We start from the raw sequence: 17,664 nt of genomic DNA, 5'->3' as shown, positions 1-17,664 counted from the left end.
TTAGACTAAGTCAAAGGTGGACATCAGAAAGAAAGGTACTACAGGGCCCAGACATGCTGCTGAGCAGATAAACATTGTGCGTGTGCTGAACCAGAAGTGCTTTTGGTAGTAAAGTATGGTAGGTTAGGGCAGTGACAGGCTCAGGCCATGGTTCCACAATCATCAACAGGTAAACATTGGGGAGCATGTGACATTAATGGCATAGACAACAGCCATAATAGGAGTGCCCCAGGGGCACACAATACCTCGGGATTGAGGAGGTGAGTGTGGACCACAGCCCTCTTGATGTCATAGAGGTCGGTGTAGTGCTCCAGTGCTTGCTGCAGGAGGCCTGCCTTTTCACAGAGCTGGGCGATGTGGGCCCGGTCGTAATGAGTAAACATCTTATTTCCAAGGATGGCATCTGCAACCTATGAAACAGGGAGTTTGGTGGGAAAGCCTGATCAATGGCAATAACTTTTTAAGACCAGCTGCTCAGCCTTGCCCCAGGGTAGGGTAAAGCCTGGCAACCCGAACTCACAGGCCCCTGTCCACACCCACAACTCTGTGGTGGCAGCAGTGCTTGTGGGTCCCAAGATCCCCAGCTGTCCTTCAAGTCATCTTAGGCCCTTTGCACAAGGCTCCATCCTCCCATATTGTAGAGCTGGGCCCACCCCATGTGGCCACAGAGTTGGGCCTGTGAGAAACGCTGAGGCTCCATAAAGCCCTATTACTGGGATGAGTCCAAATCGCTGTTGCAGCTTTTAAGCAATCACATTCTTTTTTTTTTCTTTTTTTTTTTTTTTTTGAGACAGAGTCTCAATCCATCATTTAGGCTGGAGTACAGTGGCAGAATCTTGGCTCACTGCAACCTCCATCTCCCGGGTTCAAGCGATTCTCATGTCTCAGCCTCCCAAGTAGCTGGGATTATAGATGCGCATCATCATGCCTGGCTAATTTTTGTATTTTTAGTAGAGACAGAGCTCAACACGTTGGCCAGGCTGGTCTTGAACTCTGGACCTCAAACGATCTGCCCACCTTGGCCTCCTAAAGTGCTGAGATTATAGCCGTGAGCCACCGCGCCCAGCCAGCAATCACATTCTTTTTTTTTTTTTTTTTTTTGAGACGGAGTCTTGCTCTGTCGCCCAGGCTGGAGTGCAGTGGCCAGATCTCAGCTCACTGCAAGCTCCGCCTCCCGGGTTCACGCCATTCTCCTGCCTCAGCCTCCCGAGTAGCTGGGACTACAGGCGCCTGCCACCTTGCCCGGCTAGTTTTTTGTATTTTTTAGTAGAGACGGGGTTTCACCAGGTTAGCCAGGATGGTCTCGATCTCCTGACCTCGTGATCCGCCCGTCTCGGCCTCCCAAAGTGCTGGGATTACAGGCTTGAGCCACCGCGCCCGGCCCAGCAATCACATTCTTATAGGGTTTCTATGGCAAGATCAACATGAGGGCTCAAGTCTACCGATTCTCCTTGAATGAGCTCAAGCCTTAGACTAGCAATGGCCAGAAGAAGACCTGAACATAACAAATCCGATTTGTGCTTACTAGACTGCTCTACTAGGCTCAATACAGACTTACGAATTGGGGATTGCATTTAAAAAACAATGAACACTTCTGAAAACAATTTTTATGAGGCATAAAAAATATATATATATATATATTTTGAGACAGGGTCTCACTCTGTTGCCCAGGCTGAATGGAGTGCAGTGGTGCAATCTCGGCTCACTGCAGCCTTGACCTCCCAGGCTCAAGCAATCCTCCCACTTCAGCCTCCCAAGCAGCTGGGATTACAGGCGCATGCCGCCACAGCTGGCTACTTGGGTTTTTTTTCTTTTCTTTTTTTTTTTTTTTGAGATGAAGTCTCACTCTGTTGCCAGGCTGGAGTGCAGTGGCACGATCCCACCCAGCTCACTGCAACCTCTACCTCCTGGGTTCACCCCATTCTCCTGCCTCAGCCTCCCAAGTAGCTGGGACTGCAGGCACGCGCCATCATGCCCAGCTAATTTTTGTATTTTTAGTAAAGACAGGGTTTCACCATGCTGGCCAGGCTGGCCTCGATCTCTTGACCACGTGATCCTCCCGCCTTGGCCTCCCAAAGTGCTTGGATTACAGGTGTGAGCCACCATGCCTGGCCCACCCGACTAATTTTTATATTTTTTTGTAGAGATGGGGTTTGGCCATGTTGTCCATGCTGGTCTCAAACTCCTGGGCTCTGTTCACCTTGGCCTTCAAAAATGCTGGGGTTACAGCGCGAGCCACTGCACCCAGCCACTAAATATTCTCTTTAAGTAAGTAATTTTTGGACTAAGACTGGATAGGTCAACACAGTAGCCTTGCAGCATGGCTGAATGAGTGCTCGCTCAGTATCTAATGCTGGTCTTGACTAGCTACGCCCCGGGTGCCTTCCCTGCCACCCAGCACACTCTTTCTTATTCCTTCAAGGATCTGCATCACCAACCAGGTATGGCCAAACTGAGTGACCACAGCCCCTGTCACACACCAGACGACTTCAGAGTGATGCACACTTCTGGTTCCCCATAGAGTTGATGATCCAAACCAAGTACTAAGAGTAGGGCTTTAGAACACCTAGCACTTACCTGAGTCTCCTATCCTTTGTTTCCTTCAGGTTTATCTTTACTTCTTGTTTTTAAACATTTTCTCATCATAGCAACAGTGTATTTTAGAGAACTTAGAAACCATCATGCAGTCCTACTGCCCAGAGAAGACTGCCAGCATCCTGGGGCGCTAAGCCAGAGCCTGCTGGCACCTCACCCAACTACTTGCTTGTCCTGCACCCCTTAAGGTCTAGGCACTCCTTTGGGTGTCTGCCAAGTTTCTGAGTGGCGCTTGGTGTGTTTCAAATCTCATTCACCAAAAACTATTACATACACTCACAAAGTCATGAGAGTCCAATAGACACCAAGCAGCAAATTAACAGCACTTTAATTTCCTATAGTTGGAATATGACCCACTTCTTAGCAGCTAACCTGTGGATTTGAATAAATTGAGGTAACAGAACAATATACTTAATATGTTGTTTTATAATTATAAAAACAATAAGTGATTATTAAAGAAAAAACAAAAAGGAAGAGAGAAGTAAAGAACAAAGTGAACTTGTAAATCTTATCCACTTAGTACCGTGAACAGCTTGATACAAACTCCTCTAAATCCCTTTCTTGTATATATATCTAAATTTAACCCAAAATAGCACAGACATGTGATTTGATTATACCTTCCTCCCACAAGTTTCAGGCCAACAAATGATGCCTCACCACAATACCACTGCACACCCATTAAGATGATTACTATTATTATTATTTTAGACAGGGAAAATGTGTTGGCAAGGACATACAGAAGTTGGAACTGCTGAGCATTGCTGGGAAGAATATAAAATGGTGCAGCCTCCTGGAATACAGTATGGTGGTTCCTCAAAAAGGTAAGCATAGAATTACTATACAATATGATCCAGCAAATCCACTTCTAGGTATATGCCCAAAAGAATTAAAGCAGGGTCTCAAAGAAATCTTTGTACACCCATGTGAACAGCAGCATTATTCACAATAGCCTAAAGGTAGAAGCAACCCAAATGTTCATCAATGGATGAATGGATAAACACAAGTCATATTATACACATGGTGGACAATTACTCAGTTTTTAAAATGAAGGTGTTTCTAACACATGCTACAACGTGGATGAACCTTGAAAATAATATGCTAAGTGAAAAAAGCCAGGTAAAAGGACAAATATTTTGTGGTTCCATGTATATGAAATATCTTGAAAAGGCAAATTAATAGAGACAGATTAGAATGGCAGTTGTCAGGGGCTGGGAAATGAGGAGTCATTGCTTAACAGTTACATAGTTACTCTGGGATAATAAAAAGTTCTGGAACCATATAGTGGTAACAGTTGCACAGTATTGTGAATGTTCTTAATGCCACTGTATCAGACACTTAAAAGCTGTTAAAACGGTAAATTTGGTTATGTATATTTTACCACAATGAAAAAAAGAAGAAAGAAAGAAACGATGCCCCAATTATAACTGTTTCCATGAAAGTCCTGTACCATGATTTCTGGAAAATCCTTTTAAGGGGAGTCATGGAGAATGTTCACTGAGAAGTACAAGATAAACATCTGGCACAAGCCCAGTCCAGTCCAAAGCCACTGTGCTCAAGTCTGCAAACCCACAGAGGGGTGCCACAGGTGCTCTGCCTCTCGGTGTTAGCCTACAATGTCACTGACCTGGGGTGCATGAACAAGGTTCATCTCCAACAGCCATGTCTGGAGGAGTCCCTCAGCTGGGCGATTATTCTTCAAGGCATCCAATAAGAAGGAAGTACACTGCTGAATTAAACTGTTTTCCATGAAAATGTCCACAATCTGAAACATATCCAAGCCACATTTTCACTCAGTGTGTTTTCATTCACAGTGTTTCATTTTCGTATTGAAATAGTTCCTGAAATATTATCTCATTATCTCATTTAGAAATTCAACAATTAGTTCCTTCCTTTGTTTTTTGTTTTGTTTTGTTTTTGAGATGGAGTCTCACTCTGTCACCCAGGTTGGAGCGCAAAGGCACAATCTCAGCTCACTCCAACCTCTGTCCTCCACCTCCTGGGTTCAAGCGATTCTCCTGCCTCAGCCTCCCAAGTGGTTGAGATTACAGGCACCTGTCACTACACCCAGCTAATTTTTGTATTTTTAGTAGAGACAGGGTTTCACCATGTTGGTCAGGCTGGTCTCGAACTCCTGACAGGTGATCCACCCGCCTTGGCCTCCCAAAGTGCTGGGACTACAGGCGTGAGCCACTGCTCCTGGCCCCTTTGCATTTTCTTATGTCATCACAGTTCACATAGAGCCAGGTGTGGTGGCGTGTGCCTATAGTCCCAGCTACTCAGGAGGCTGAGGTGGATGCATGCATTCCTTGAGCCCAGGAGTTAAGACTATTCTGGGTAACACAGAGACCTCATCTCAACAACAACAACAACACAATTCACGTAATTTATGGCCATTAATTTATTGATAATCTTGTGAAATCATATCACCTACATCACACCTATCAGTGAGGTATTTTACCGAAGTATATGAAAGGGAGTGATTTTTATAACATATGAACCCCCAGAATCCTCTCAAGTGATCCAAGCAGTAATCATACATTACTTAATCACATCCTAGAGGCAGCTGTGATGCTTAGCTTTAGGTGTCAGTTTGACTGGATTAAGGAACACATAGAGAGCAGGTAAAGCATTCCTTCTGGGTGTGTTTGTGAGGGCGTTCCCAGAGAAGACTGGCATGTGAGTTGGGGGACCAAGTAGGAATGATCCACTCTCAATGTCAGGGAGCACCATCCAATCAGCTGGGGGCACAAAAAAGGAAAGAATAGATTTCTTCTCTCTTTCTCCTGGAGCTGGGACTTTCTCCTCCTCCTACCTCTGGACATCAGAACTCCAGGCTTCCCAGCCTCTGGACTCCAGGACTTACCCCAAAGGCCCCCCAGGGTTCTCAGGCCATTGGCCTCAGACTGAGAGTTACGCCATCGGCTTCCCTGGTTCTGAGACTTTCAAACTTAGATTGAGCCACGCTACCGGAATCCAACGTCTCCTCTAGCTTGCAGACAGTCTATCACAGGACTTCTCAGCCTCCATAATCACGAGCCAATTCTCCCTCATATATCTGAGATGGGTTCTCACTCTATTGCCTAGGCTAAAGCAGTGACAAGGTCACCACTCACTGCAGGCTCAACCTTCAAGGCTCAAGCGATCCTCCCATCTCGGCCTCCTGAGTAGCTGGGACCACAGGTGTGCACCACCACGCCTGGCTAAGTTTTAAAAAATTTTTGGTACAGATGGGGTCTCACTATGTTGCCCAGGCTCCCTCTCATAGAGCTAGAGTTACGCTACTGATTCTGTCTCTGCAGAATCTTGACTAACAAAGCAGCTGATACTTGATATTTAACCCATATATATCATTATATTATTGGGGCACAACTGGGAAAATGCAAACATTTACTTAGACAATTATTAAAGTTAAATTGATGTTAATTTAAATAATTAATATGCCTCACTAAGATGTGAAATATAGGAATAAATTTAGTAATTGTTTTTGAAGGACAGCTTTACAGGAAAATAAAAAAGAACTTACTAATTGTAGAACTTCTCATAAAGTATGAGAAGTTTATATTTTAAACAACTTTAAAATATGAACTAGAAACAAGATGTGAACTGGAAATTTCTTTCCTATTGAAAGCTAAGTAAATTTGTCTCAAATCTCTTATTCATGTTCTCCAAAATATCTGCAAATTCCCAGACATATAAACACATATAACTGCACTTATTATTTCTGAACAGTTGTTGGCCCTGATGCCTTGCTTCAAGCTTTGTTACACATCTATATATCATCAGAGCTCCTTGTACCAATTGACTGAAAGTGACTTGTCATGTGTTTACATCTAAATTCTAAGTAGGTTACACTAAAAAACAGGCTGATGCTCACGTAGATCCAGGTCAGTCAGACACCCACAGGATGAACATTTGGGGGATGCAACAGCACTAGCTCCTGGTGCTCAGGCCAATGGTCAGGGAGAGACAATGATGTGGTAACTGGGGTGGGGAGAGGGATGGAGGGCTGGATCCTAAATGACATCCTCACACCCTACACCATCACCACCCAAAGACACAAACCCACGCAAACATTCTCTAAAGTACTTCAAAACAAAGGAAGCAATGAGTACTCACATAGTAAAGACTAGAAGACAAACTCCCCAAGTACACTAGATTTTTTAAAACTGGAAGATTAATAGCAGATGAAGAAAAGCATTGAGACAAGTTAACAGGAAATGAATAAAGGAATCTTCTAGATGGCTCTAAAAAGCCACAAAAAGTTGTCCAAAACTGCCTATGCTCACCTGGTTAATGTCAGCCAGTGGCTCCTCGTCCTGCACTAGCATTTGAGAAAACTGCAGGCCCTGTTCCGGACTGATCTTCATTACACCCCTCAGCAGAAAGATCCAGTCTGGGGTGTACCCAACCTAGAAGCAAGGGAGCACCAATCAGGAAAATCAATGAAAAACCCTGGGCATTAGAAAAGGAAGTTATCTATCCTTTGTTTTAAACTCATGTTAACAAAGAAATGAGCAGCAACATTATCATTTGTAGGTACCACCTTCTGCTAAACACAATATCCAATTAAATAAATTGATTTCATGTCCATGGAAGGCACAATTAACTATACAAACAGCCCAGACCACAAATAAGTTCCCTGATCTGTGTGCAAACACAGCCTGCCAGTGAGCACACAGGGACAAGATCTGGAAGTCTGCCAAAATATCAAATTAACATACAGAAGGAAGAGAGGGAGAGAAAAAACAAGATAAAGCTCCCAAATAAAAAGAAGATGGAAGGACTGGAAAACTAAGGAAAATAAAAAACTGAAGAAAATGCAATATGATCAATATCAATAAAGATCCTAATAGCAACACTGCCAACTCTCACACCAGAGGACTTATAAAGAAGGGTATTTTATAAACTTTAAATCAGCAACCACTCAACCACATGTTGAGTGGGATGCAGATGGTTCAACACACGTTACCTTTTTGGCATAGAGCACAATTTTCTGGAATTGGCCTGTTTCTGCAAAACACTGGATCACTTTGCTTGGCACGTTTGCCCGAAGGTACACACTCAGAGCGAGCATGGGGTCAGTGGTTTTGACCAAGTCTCCGAGCTCCTCTGAGCACTCCAGCTGTGGTACGCCAAGGGACAAGGCAAAGTTAGGAGGTGGGCAGGGAGCCTGGACCAAGCTGTGTGGGGGGCTACCATCTCACAAGTGTTTCTACCTTATCTTCTTTCAGCCACTTCTCTAGGAGTTGCTTACGCCCCTGCTGAAGAACCAGATGGCAAAGTTCTAGGGATTCAAGTTTATTGAGCTGACCCTGGTCGAGCAGGATTCCAAAGTACTGCAGCAATGGAGAAGCCTGGCCAGGCTGAGCGGGTATACTCTGGAATTTCTGGACCGTCTCTCTGGTACGCAGGATTCCCTAGTAATAAATGGAAAAATAGGTCATTGTGTTGTAATCACGGGGGATCCCTTCACTCAGCTTACTTCTATGTAAAAACAAAAATCTGCCAGTGGAAATTCCACACTGCTCTGTCATGGACAAAATGTCCTCTACTAAGGCAACTGCTTCTATCTTCAATAAGAACTATAAATATGGGGGAATCTAGGTCCTCCAGGTGGCTTCACACTTAGGGTCTTACTTCTCCCCCAGCATGCTGCAGTGAGAATTCAGCCTCTCAATCAGTCTTGTAGTAGTGAAGTTCTGCTATCATTATATTCTAATTCAAAATACTCACATTCACAGATGAAGGCTAGAAATGGTTTGTTCATAACCACCCCTTGAAAGACAATAAAAATTCTTTCAAGGACCAGCAACTTGAAAGTCTTTATCTACTCAGAAGCAGATCCAGTCTCTGAACAATTTATCCAAATGAAATAAACTAAAGAAAAAGCCTTATGCAGAAATGCTATATTCTGAAAGAGTGGAGGAAGTCCAGAGCAGGACTATTGCTAAATAAAACAGGGATCAACCACTTGGTGTATTGTACAGTTGCATATTTGACAACCAGGCAGCAAGAGTGGAAAAGTCTGAGTTGCGAAAATGTGAAACTGTACCCAAGCCGTTGGGTGAGAGGTATGTATGCACACAAAGTGGGAGACAGGAAGAAGTGCTGATGCAGCAAGAGTGTGCTTTTTGTTTACTTCCCTTACTGTTAAGCCATTGGTGCAAAAATTTTAAACTAAAAACTCCTAACATAACACTAATAGACTGCAATACCAGTAGTGAAATGCTTTTATGACTTATTTTCCTCTCAAGGTTGGTTCTTAACACTCAGAACACTTGAACAGTATTCAAGGTTTATCACCTTTGGTGCAGATGCTGCAACTTTGGCGGCTTCAGCATAGCTGCCCTGTGCAAAGAGGGTACTGAATTTTCTCGCAAACAACTTCTCTGCCCCAGCCAGGTTACTACGAATGGCCAAACGCAGACCAAGGTCTGGATTCTGAAGCACGTTGGTTGCATAATTCACAATATTATCTTCCTCAACACAAACTGACAGCACCTGTAAGGACCCGACAAGTGAGAGCGGCCCGGCCTAGAAGAGTGCTCTACCATCCCTCAGCCATGTTCCCCTCTACCATCCCTCGGCCATGTTCCCTCTACCATCCCTCGGCCATGTTCCCTCTACCATCCCTCGCCATATTCCCCCCTACCATCCCTCGCCATGTTCCCCTCTACCATCCCTCTGCCATGTCCCCTCTACCATCCCTCTGTTATGTTCTTCTACCATCCTCAAGCATGTTCCCACCATCCCTCAGTCATGTCCCCTCTACCATCCCTCTGTCATGTTCCCTCCACCATCCCTCTGTCATGTTCCCCTCTACCATCCCTCTGCCATGTTCCCCCTACCATCCCCCTGTCATGTTCCCTTCTACCATCCCTCTGTCATGTCCCCCCTACCATCCCTCTGTCATGTTCCCTCCACCATCCCTCTGTCATGTTCCTCCCACCATCCCCTCGGTCATAAACCCCCACCATCCCTCTGCCATGTTCCCCACCATCCCTCGGCCATAAAACCCTCTCCACCATCCTCACAAAACCCCTCCCCGATGCTGGAGGCTAGCCACATTCTCAGGCGACTGTTGAGCACACCTGTGATGGTGGCCCTCATAGTGAAAGGATGCAAAGCAGCCGAAAGCCGAATGGTAACAAAACAGAACAGCACAGAGTTCATAGAAAGCAGTCATGGCCAGATAAGCACCCTTAGTGATGCTCTGCACTAGAGTAGCAAATGGCCTATGTGGAAGGAACTGACAATTTTTCTTCTTAAAGTTTTTATTTTTAAAGCACAGAGTTTCTTTTCTCTCTTTTTTAAAAAATATTTTTCTGTAGTCCCAGCTATTCGGGAGGCTGAGGCAGGAGAATGGCGTGAATCCGGGAGGCGGAGCTTGCAGTGAGCCAAGATCACTCCACTGCACTCCAGCTTGGGCGACAGAGCGAGACCCTATCTCTACAAATATATATATTTGAGATAGGGTCTCGCTCTGTCGCCCAGGCTGGATTCAAACTCCTAGCCTCAAGCAATCCTCCTGCCTCAGCCTCCCAATGTGCTGGGATTATAGGCATTAGCCACTGTTCCTGATTTTTTTTTTTTCCCCCTGAGACAGGCTCTCACTCTGTCACCCAGGCTGGAGTGCAATGGTGTGATCATAGCTCACTGCAGCCTCAAACTCCTGGGCTCAAGCCATCCTCCTGCCTCGACCTCCCATGCAGTTGGGATTACAGGCATAAACTACTGTGCCCAGCCAAGAGTTTCTTCTTTTAACTATCTTTTTCAACTATGGTTGGGAAAAGTAACTTAAATACCATAGTATCTGCTTTTTCAGCCCTCCCCAATTAGGGTGTGCATGGTATGAAGATGATGTGCATGAGAACTGCTGTTCCATATGCAGGAAGGAGCTGCTCTCCTCCTGGAATCAATCCTGTGTAAGGAATGGTGCTGTCTGAAGAGAGGAAGTGCCAATATGAAGGAGAAGGAGACATGGGTTTAAGTTTAATAACAGCAACTAATAACAGCTACACCCAGCCGCTTTCCTAGAGAAGGGGGAAAGTTTAAACACCAGTCCCTAATGAATGGCAAAGGTGGAAAACGAAATGTCAGAGTTACACACCTGTCCCTTTTTGTTGACACCAATAATTCCAGAGGTCGGTTTGTGTGGAGCAGTGACAAATATTGTGTCAGCACTAATACGGTTCATGTAGATGCACACGCCAGACTCTAGGTCGTACAGATGAAGATAGCCATACTTTGTGATCAAGTAAATAACACCATGTTTAGCTCCAATCTATAAGAAGACAGACAGCAAGAGGTTGCGAAGTAAGGAGGAGAAGCCATGTGGGTAAAAAGAGCTCACAAATGATAAAGAGGATTCTTTTTGTTTGTTTGTTTTTTGAGATAGTGTCTTGCTCTGTCACCAAGGCTGGAGTGTAGTGGTGCCACCATAGCTCACTGCAACTTCCGACCTCTGGGCTCAGGTCATCCTCCCATCTTAGCCTCCAATGTAGCTGGGACTACAAGTGTCAGCTGCCACACCCAGTTATTACAAGGATTTTTCAGTCTCTCAGGCCAAGAGATTACTGGTGGGAGCAATGCTTCCATGAGACATGGATTATAAGTTGTACTTGATTGAGAATTAGTTTTAAAGCCAGTATTTTGTCCAACCACTCTCAAATACAGGTCCAATGAACTCAGGCTACTCCATTTATCTTTCAGGTAGGGCGATCCTTTCACAGTTTATCAAACCCATTTAAGCAAGCTGTGAGTTCATAAGGGGAAAGTTCTGGACAAAGACCTCAAACGCCAGGTTGATGTTCCAGCATGCCTTCCACCACCACTTATTAACCTTTGAGTTTTGCCAAATGCTATTAACTTTTACAGAAAAATATTTAACACACAAGAAAACCTGAAGGGGCTCGAGGAAAAAAAAAACAGATGCATTTGCCCAACCAGATTATTAAACATATATATTAAACATACAGTAATTTTTGTAGCATGATTTTACCATTGGAAGAGACAGAGAGAGAAACGAACTTAATTGAGAGCCCTGAAAGAGAATGGATCATACATGAGAATTTATTAAGAATGAGTGTGTGGTGGCTAATGACTATAGTCACAGCTACTTGGGAAGCCAAGGCAGGAAGATCACTTGAGCCCAGGAGTTTCTGAGTTAACCTGAGCAATGTAGCAAGACTCCAACACTAAAATAATAAATAATTAGTAGGTAACATATTAGTGGAAAATAGGCACTTTAACCAATATGTAACATATATTATTAATATAGTCAGCTAGCTATCTGGAGATGGAGGTAAGAGTAAAGAACTGAATTTCCATCTTACTCTTTAGATCAAAGTAAATTCCAGATGGGTCAAAGGTTTTAAATAAAAAACAAACACAATTAGGAGAGGAACGAAAGAAAATATAGGTAAATGTTGTGTCCATGTTGAGGTGCAGAATTAGTCTCAAAACATGATACCATTGCCACACAAAAATGCAACACTTCCATAAGGTGGCACGTATCACAAATTATGACTGGGAAAAACATTCAAAACACATCAGACACATAGTATTCTATAAGTACAAAAAGCTCTTACGAATAAGGTAAAAATCCTGGAGTTGGGCATAGTGGCACATGCCTGTAACCTCAGCTACTTGGGAGGCTGAGGCAGGAAGATCTCTAGAGGCCAGGAGTTCAAGACTGGCCTAGGCAACACAGCAAGACCCCATCTCTATTTTTTAAAAAAAGATCCTGATAGAAAAAAAAATGCAAAGATTAGGAAAAGGCAATTAACCAGATACATATGAGTGGCTGATACATCAATTCTACCTTGATGGTAACCAAGGGAAAGACATCACAACATGGGATGCTGTCCAGCTACCAAGGGCAGCATCAGCAGGAATGTGAACTGGTCAGCACGGTCAGAAGAGTCTGTGATGGGAATGTGCCCCTGACTCAACAGTTTAATTTCTAGGAGTTTATCCTCGGACTTTTAGACTAACACACAAAGATGTACAGAGCACAATGTTCCTTAGAGTATTTCTTGTAAATGTAAATACCAATCAATAGGAGATGTTTAAATGAGTTGTGGCACATCCACAGAACAGATGACACAGACAATAAAATACATACATTATGTTATTGGCACAGGATGATCTACAACACAGCTAGAGGAGTTTATACAGCAGCAAGGCTAGTGCAGAGCCATTTTCATAAGAGTCCTTCTGTATAAATCTGCATAAATGTATGCGTGTGAAGTTACTTCCAAAGGGGTAGTCAAATTATCAGCAGTGCTAGGATTTCAGGTGATATATAATTCTGCTGTTACATTTATTGATACTATTAGAAATGTATCGATAACATATATTTTATGAAAACAAAAGAGTAAAAAGGAGAATAGATTATATAATCTTACATATATAATGTGATGCCAATTTTGTTCAGAAAAGGTATAGATCTAAATTTTTAATAAAACAAGTTGTAAGATTTTTTATTTTTATTTATTTATTTTTTTGGAGATGAAGTCTCGCTCCAGGCTGGAGTGCAGTGGCATGCAGTGGTGTGATCTTGCCTCACTGCAATCTCTGCCTCCCGGGTTCTAGAAGTTCTCCTGCCTCAGCCTCCCAAGTAGCTGGGATTACAGGCGCACACTGCCATGCCCAGCTAGTTTTTTGTATTTTAGTAGGGACAGAGTTTCACCATGTTGCCCAGGCTGGTGTCGAACTCCTGAGCTCAGGCAATCTGCCCACCTCGGCCTCCCAAAGTGCTAAGATTACAGGTGTGAGCCACTGTGTCCGGCCAAGATTTTTTATGTATTTTACATCCAACTGGTTCACTTACAGAGGAATGTTTTCTTTTTAAAAAAATCTTTCAATTTTTATTACTCAAAAAAGCTTCATTTTTTATTTAGCTTTCTGACTGTGCCTTCGACACTTCCACAACAATATTCTGCTCCTCAATAAGGAAAGCACACTTGGTCCTGTCACGAGCACTCAGCACACATGGAACCACCACAGGCCCTGCTGACACGGGTTTCAGTTTTAGAGAACCTTCACTTCAGGTCTCACAGCACCAACTCCTCGAAGTCTGGCTGGACACAGGTCACATGCAGGTTCAGGTGTTTTCCCAATCTTCTTGATGTAAAGGCGAACGATTCTACTACCAGGGGCTCGGGACTGCCTAGTTTCATTAGCAGCTGCATGTCAAACACTGGGTCATTCTGAGTGAAAGCTCAAAGGACTGTCCCCGGGAGCTCTAGGCCCCCCAATGGCAGCCAATTGTAAAGGAAATAAGCGTTTTATTCTTTTTTATTATTATTATACTTTAAGTTCTGGGTTACATGTGCAGAACGTGCAGTTTTGTTACATAGGTATACACGCGCCCTGGTGGTTTATTGCACCCATCAACCTGTCACCTACATTAGGTATTTTATTCTTTTTTTTTTTTTTTGAGACGGAGTCTCGCTCTGTCGCCCAGGCTGGAGTGCAGTGACCGGACCTCAGCTCACTGCAAGCTCCGCCTCCCGGGTTTACGCCATTCTCCTGCCTCAGCCTCCCGAGTAGCTGGGACTACAGGCGCCCACCATCTTGCCCGGCTAGTATTTTGTATTTTTTAGTAGAGACGGGGTTTCACCGTGTTAGCCAGGATGGTCTTGATCTCCTGACCTCGTGATCTGCCCGTCTCGGCCTCCCAAAGTGCTGGGATTACAGGCTTGAGCCACCGTGCCTGGCCCAGGTATTTTATTCTTTAAATATTCTCATACCACAGTGAACATCTAATGTCTTATAATAAGGGAAAGGGCTGCGGACTTCAGTGTGTGACTTGGCAAAGTCTTCCTGCTGCCCTAACTCACCCTCATGCAGGACATTCCTTTCTATGAACAGGGCTTTCCCAGCTCACACACCAAAGCCTTAGGCCTCTAAATGGTATCACAGTGGCAGGAGACAGCAGAAGTAGACTAAAAATGGCAGCCTCCTGTATCTTGGGAGGTGCTAGAGTAGATTTTAGGACACGAAGATGTTTAGAGAGCAGCACATTCATACCTGCATAGCCACTGGAAAATCAGTCTGTGCCTCTGGAGGGAAAAACACATCTACTGCTTTCTTTACAAAAGGTTGGTTTCCCGCTGCAGGCTGTCCAACTTCAATGATGTGCAACTAGAAGACAGATTTTAGGTCAATCGAGGGGACCGCGTGTGGTGGTGGACAAGTGCTAGCCAAGGCACAGAGGCAAGTGGAGCCTCAGCTCCACACACTGGATGATTAACACTAAAAGTCACATTCAACCAAAGCAGAACAACTCCCTTGTCAAGAGTGCCTGTGATTATCCAATAACCTGCTGCCCACCACCAAGCACAGCACAAAGGGCCAATGCCAGGCAGCCTAGGAGCCTCAGTTCCAGCACGGTGGCAGTCACTTCCCCTCCCTGGGCCTGGATGCCGATGAAACAAAAGGCTCCAGTCAGAACTTCCAGCTCTGCTCTCTGCTGCCCTCCTGGGTATGGCCCAGACTCACACAAGCCTGTTAGTGCAAGATCTCATCACTGGAGGCCAAACTCACGAGACACCCTCACCATGGCACAGGTCTGAGGTTTTCAAGGTTGTGCTGGGCGGGGGTAAGAATCTGATGAGGGAGCCCATCCCTGCCTTTAGGAGAACAGCTCCAAGTTCCTGACCTATACCAGTGCTTTCCCTATAACTTTCTTTCTTTCTTTCTTTTTTTTTTTTTGAGATGGAGTCTCACTCTGTCACTCAGGCTGGAGTACAGTGCCGCGATCTCAGCTCATTGAAACCTCTGCCTCCCAGGTTCAAGCGATTCTTGTGCCTCAGCCTCCCAAGTAGCTGAGATTACACATGCATGCCACCATACCCGGCTAATTTTTGTATTTTTAGTAGAGACGAGGTTTCTTCTATGTTGGCCAGGCTGGTCTCAAACTCCCGACCTCAGGTAATCCGCCCCCACTCAGCCTCCCAAAATGCTGGGATTACAGGCATGAGCCACCACGCCCAACCCCCACAACTTTCATCTAAAGAAAAAATATTATAACTAACACAAGTCCACAAAAAAATCCAAAATGGAGGGTAAGAGACATGAAACAAGGGCAGGAGGCTGGGCTTAGAGGACACAGATGACAGTGTCTATCAGGGGCAGTCTGGGTTTGCAGTCTGGGTTTGGCTAGGCAGAGAGAGGAGGGAAACACCAAAAGGGCTCAGATAAGGAGGGGAGCAGCACTGAGAGCAGGGCTAGTGGGGGAACTGAGCGGCAAGCATGTGAGCGCTCCTGTGGGTGCAGACATGGGGGAATAGAAGTCTTGCACTGGGAACTTTAAGGCAGACAAAAGGTAGTTTAGGAAAATTATCTGGCTAGGCCTATTGGTAAGAAAGCGTGAAGCAGGTCTGAGGACCTAATAAATGGCTATTCTGTAACCCAAATGTGAGGTGAGAAGGGCTTAGTGTGCCACAAAAGGGTAAGTCAGATGTAAGACTTGTTAAAGGTCAGATAGTGACAAGTGAATGGAATGGGGCTTGACAGCTATGGGTTCTTGCTTGGGAGCTGAGAAGGGCGACACTGCCAGCAGGAGCAGAGGACACCAGGCTCTCAGGGCGGCAGCAGGAGGAGGTCGGCAGAAAAGAACTGTGTCCAGGCAAGCTCCGACCCACATGTGGAGACAGCTGGCCAGTCCCAAAAGGACAGGTGAGTCCTGAAAGGAAGGTGCATGCCAAGGCACAGGCGGGGCGGGGGCCCTCCCAGGACTCCACACACACCCTGCAGCGGGGAGGACCAAGTCTGCCACAAGACAGGGCTGCTCCAGGACAGGTACTGTCAGGAAACCACGTTTCCCAGGTTCTCTGGGTCACAGAAGACCTCCTGGTACAACTCTAGCTCGGCTGGAGGGGCATGCCCACCAGAGAGTGGGGTGTAGAGAGAACCCCCAGCCCTTTCTCTTCTTGGGGCTGCCATCTGTGGAAAGTGCTCTTCTCCACAGGGCACTCCGCGAGGTGGGCTCTGCTCCTGAGAGGGAGGCCTGTCGCTGCCCTGCTGCATCTGTGAAGGAGAGGTGTGCCTCACTCTAAGGGAATATGGGAGCAAGCTCTTGGAGCCACATAACTAAAGTCAGTGTCCTTCATCAGCAACAAGGCTAACATTCGACTTGACTCCTTTTCCTTCTGGCTGTCAAATGAGGAGGGCACGAAGTATGTTACTCAACAGGAGGCCAAAGTATTCAAAGTGTATTTCAGATGACGAAGTTTGTAAAGCCACATTCTAATTGAGATCTCCTCTGCCTTGAGGAATATTTCAGGGCTAACGAACAACCCAAAATTATGGTTTCAGGAAGTGTTTTTCACAAGACGACTGTCTTGAAGCAGCTCTCCAAGTGGCTAGAGACCACACTGGTGGAACCCAAGGTCTCCCTGACATCACAAGTTCTTCTGTCTCCTCACCTCTGCCCATGGTAGCCCTGCTGAGCAGCCGCTGGCCATGTCCCTGAGCCTGATAAAACCCAACTGGCTCCTGGGCACAGTCTCATCTCTCTGGAGCCTCCCTGAGGTTCCCACCAACCACCTGGGCAGAACCATGCTGATGGCAAGGATGGAACCACACTGGGGATTTCACAGTCATCTCCCCAAGAGCAGAAACTGTGCCTCACTTATCTTTTTTTTTTTAGGGGTATGGAGCGTCGCTCTGTCACCCAAGCTGGAGTGCAGTGGTGCGATCTCAGCTCAGTGCAACCTCCGCCTCCCAGGTTCAAGCAATTCTCCTGTCTCAGCCTCCCGAGTAGCTGGGACTACAGGTGCACGTGGCTACGCCCGGCTAATTTTTTGTATTTTAATAGAGATGGGGTTTTGCCGTGTTGCCCAGGCTGGTGTAGAACTCCTGAGCTCAGGCAATCCGCCCACCTCAGCCTCCCAAACTGCTAGGATTACAGGTGTGAGCTACCACACCCGGCCACCTCACTTACCTTTATAGTGCATTTCAGTCTAGTCTGTGTGGAAAGATTTTTTTTTTTTTTTTTTTTTGATACGAAGTCTCGCTGTGTAGCCCAGGCAGAAGTGTAGTGGTGCGATCTTGGCTCAC

General features: G+C 45.4%; 1 protein-coding gene across 5 annotated transcripts in view; it reads right to left on the bottom strand.

The window, feature by feature from the left end:
* Positions 1-17,664, bottom strand: part of CLTCL1 (clathrin heavy chain like 1) — a 113,212-nt gene that overhangs the window by 46,606 nt on the left and 48,942 nt on the right. For all 5 annotated transcript variants that reach the window (XR_001892133.2, XM_003905212.3, XM_009216777.2 and 2 more), the window contains 8 exons: positions 14,632-14,745; positions 10,706-10,879; positions 8,899-9,096; positions 7,812-8,012; positions 7,565-7,717; positions 6,882-7,004; positions 4,220-4,357; positions 246-410 (listed from right to left, as the gene is read on the bottom strand). Coding sequence is in view for 4 of the 5 variants with exons in the window: in XM_003905212.3 (XP_003905261.2) it covers positions 246-410; positions 4,220-4,357; positions 6,882-7,004; positions 7,565-7,717; positions 7,812-8,012; positions 8,899-9,096; positions 10,706-10,879; positions 14,632-14,745 (1,266 nt within the window). In the remaining variant the exon portion in view is untranslated. The remainder of the gene's footprint in view (positions 1-245; positions 411-4,219; positions 4,358-6,881; positions 7,005-7,564; positions 7,718-7,811; positions 8,013-8,898; positions 9,097-10,705; positions 10,880-14,631; positions 14,746-17,664) is intronic.

This window comes from Papio anubis, chromosome 16 (assembly GCF_008728515.1).
Source record: "Papio anubis isolate 15944 chromosome 16, Panubis1.0, whole genome shotgun sequence".
In the NCBI taxonomy this organism is placed as follows: Eukaryota; Metazoa; Chordata; class Mammalia; order Primates; family Cercopithecidae; genus Papio; species Papio anubis.
Note: the sequence above shows the minus strand (reverse complement) of the source record. Positions and strands in the feature narration are given on the sequence as shown.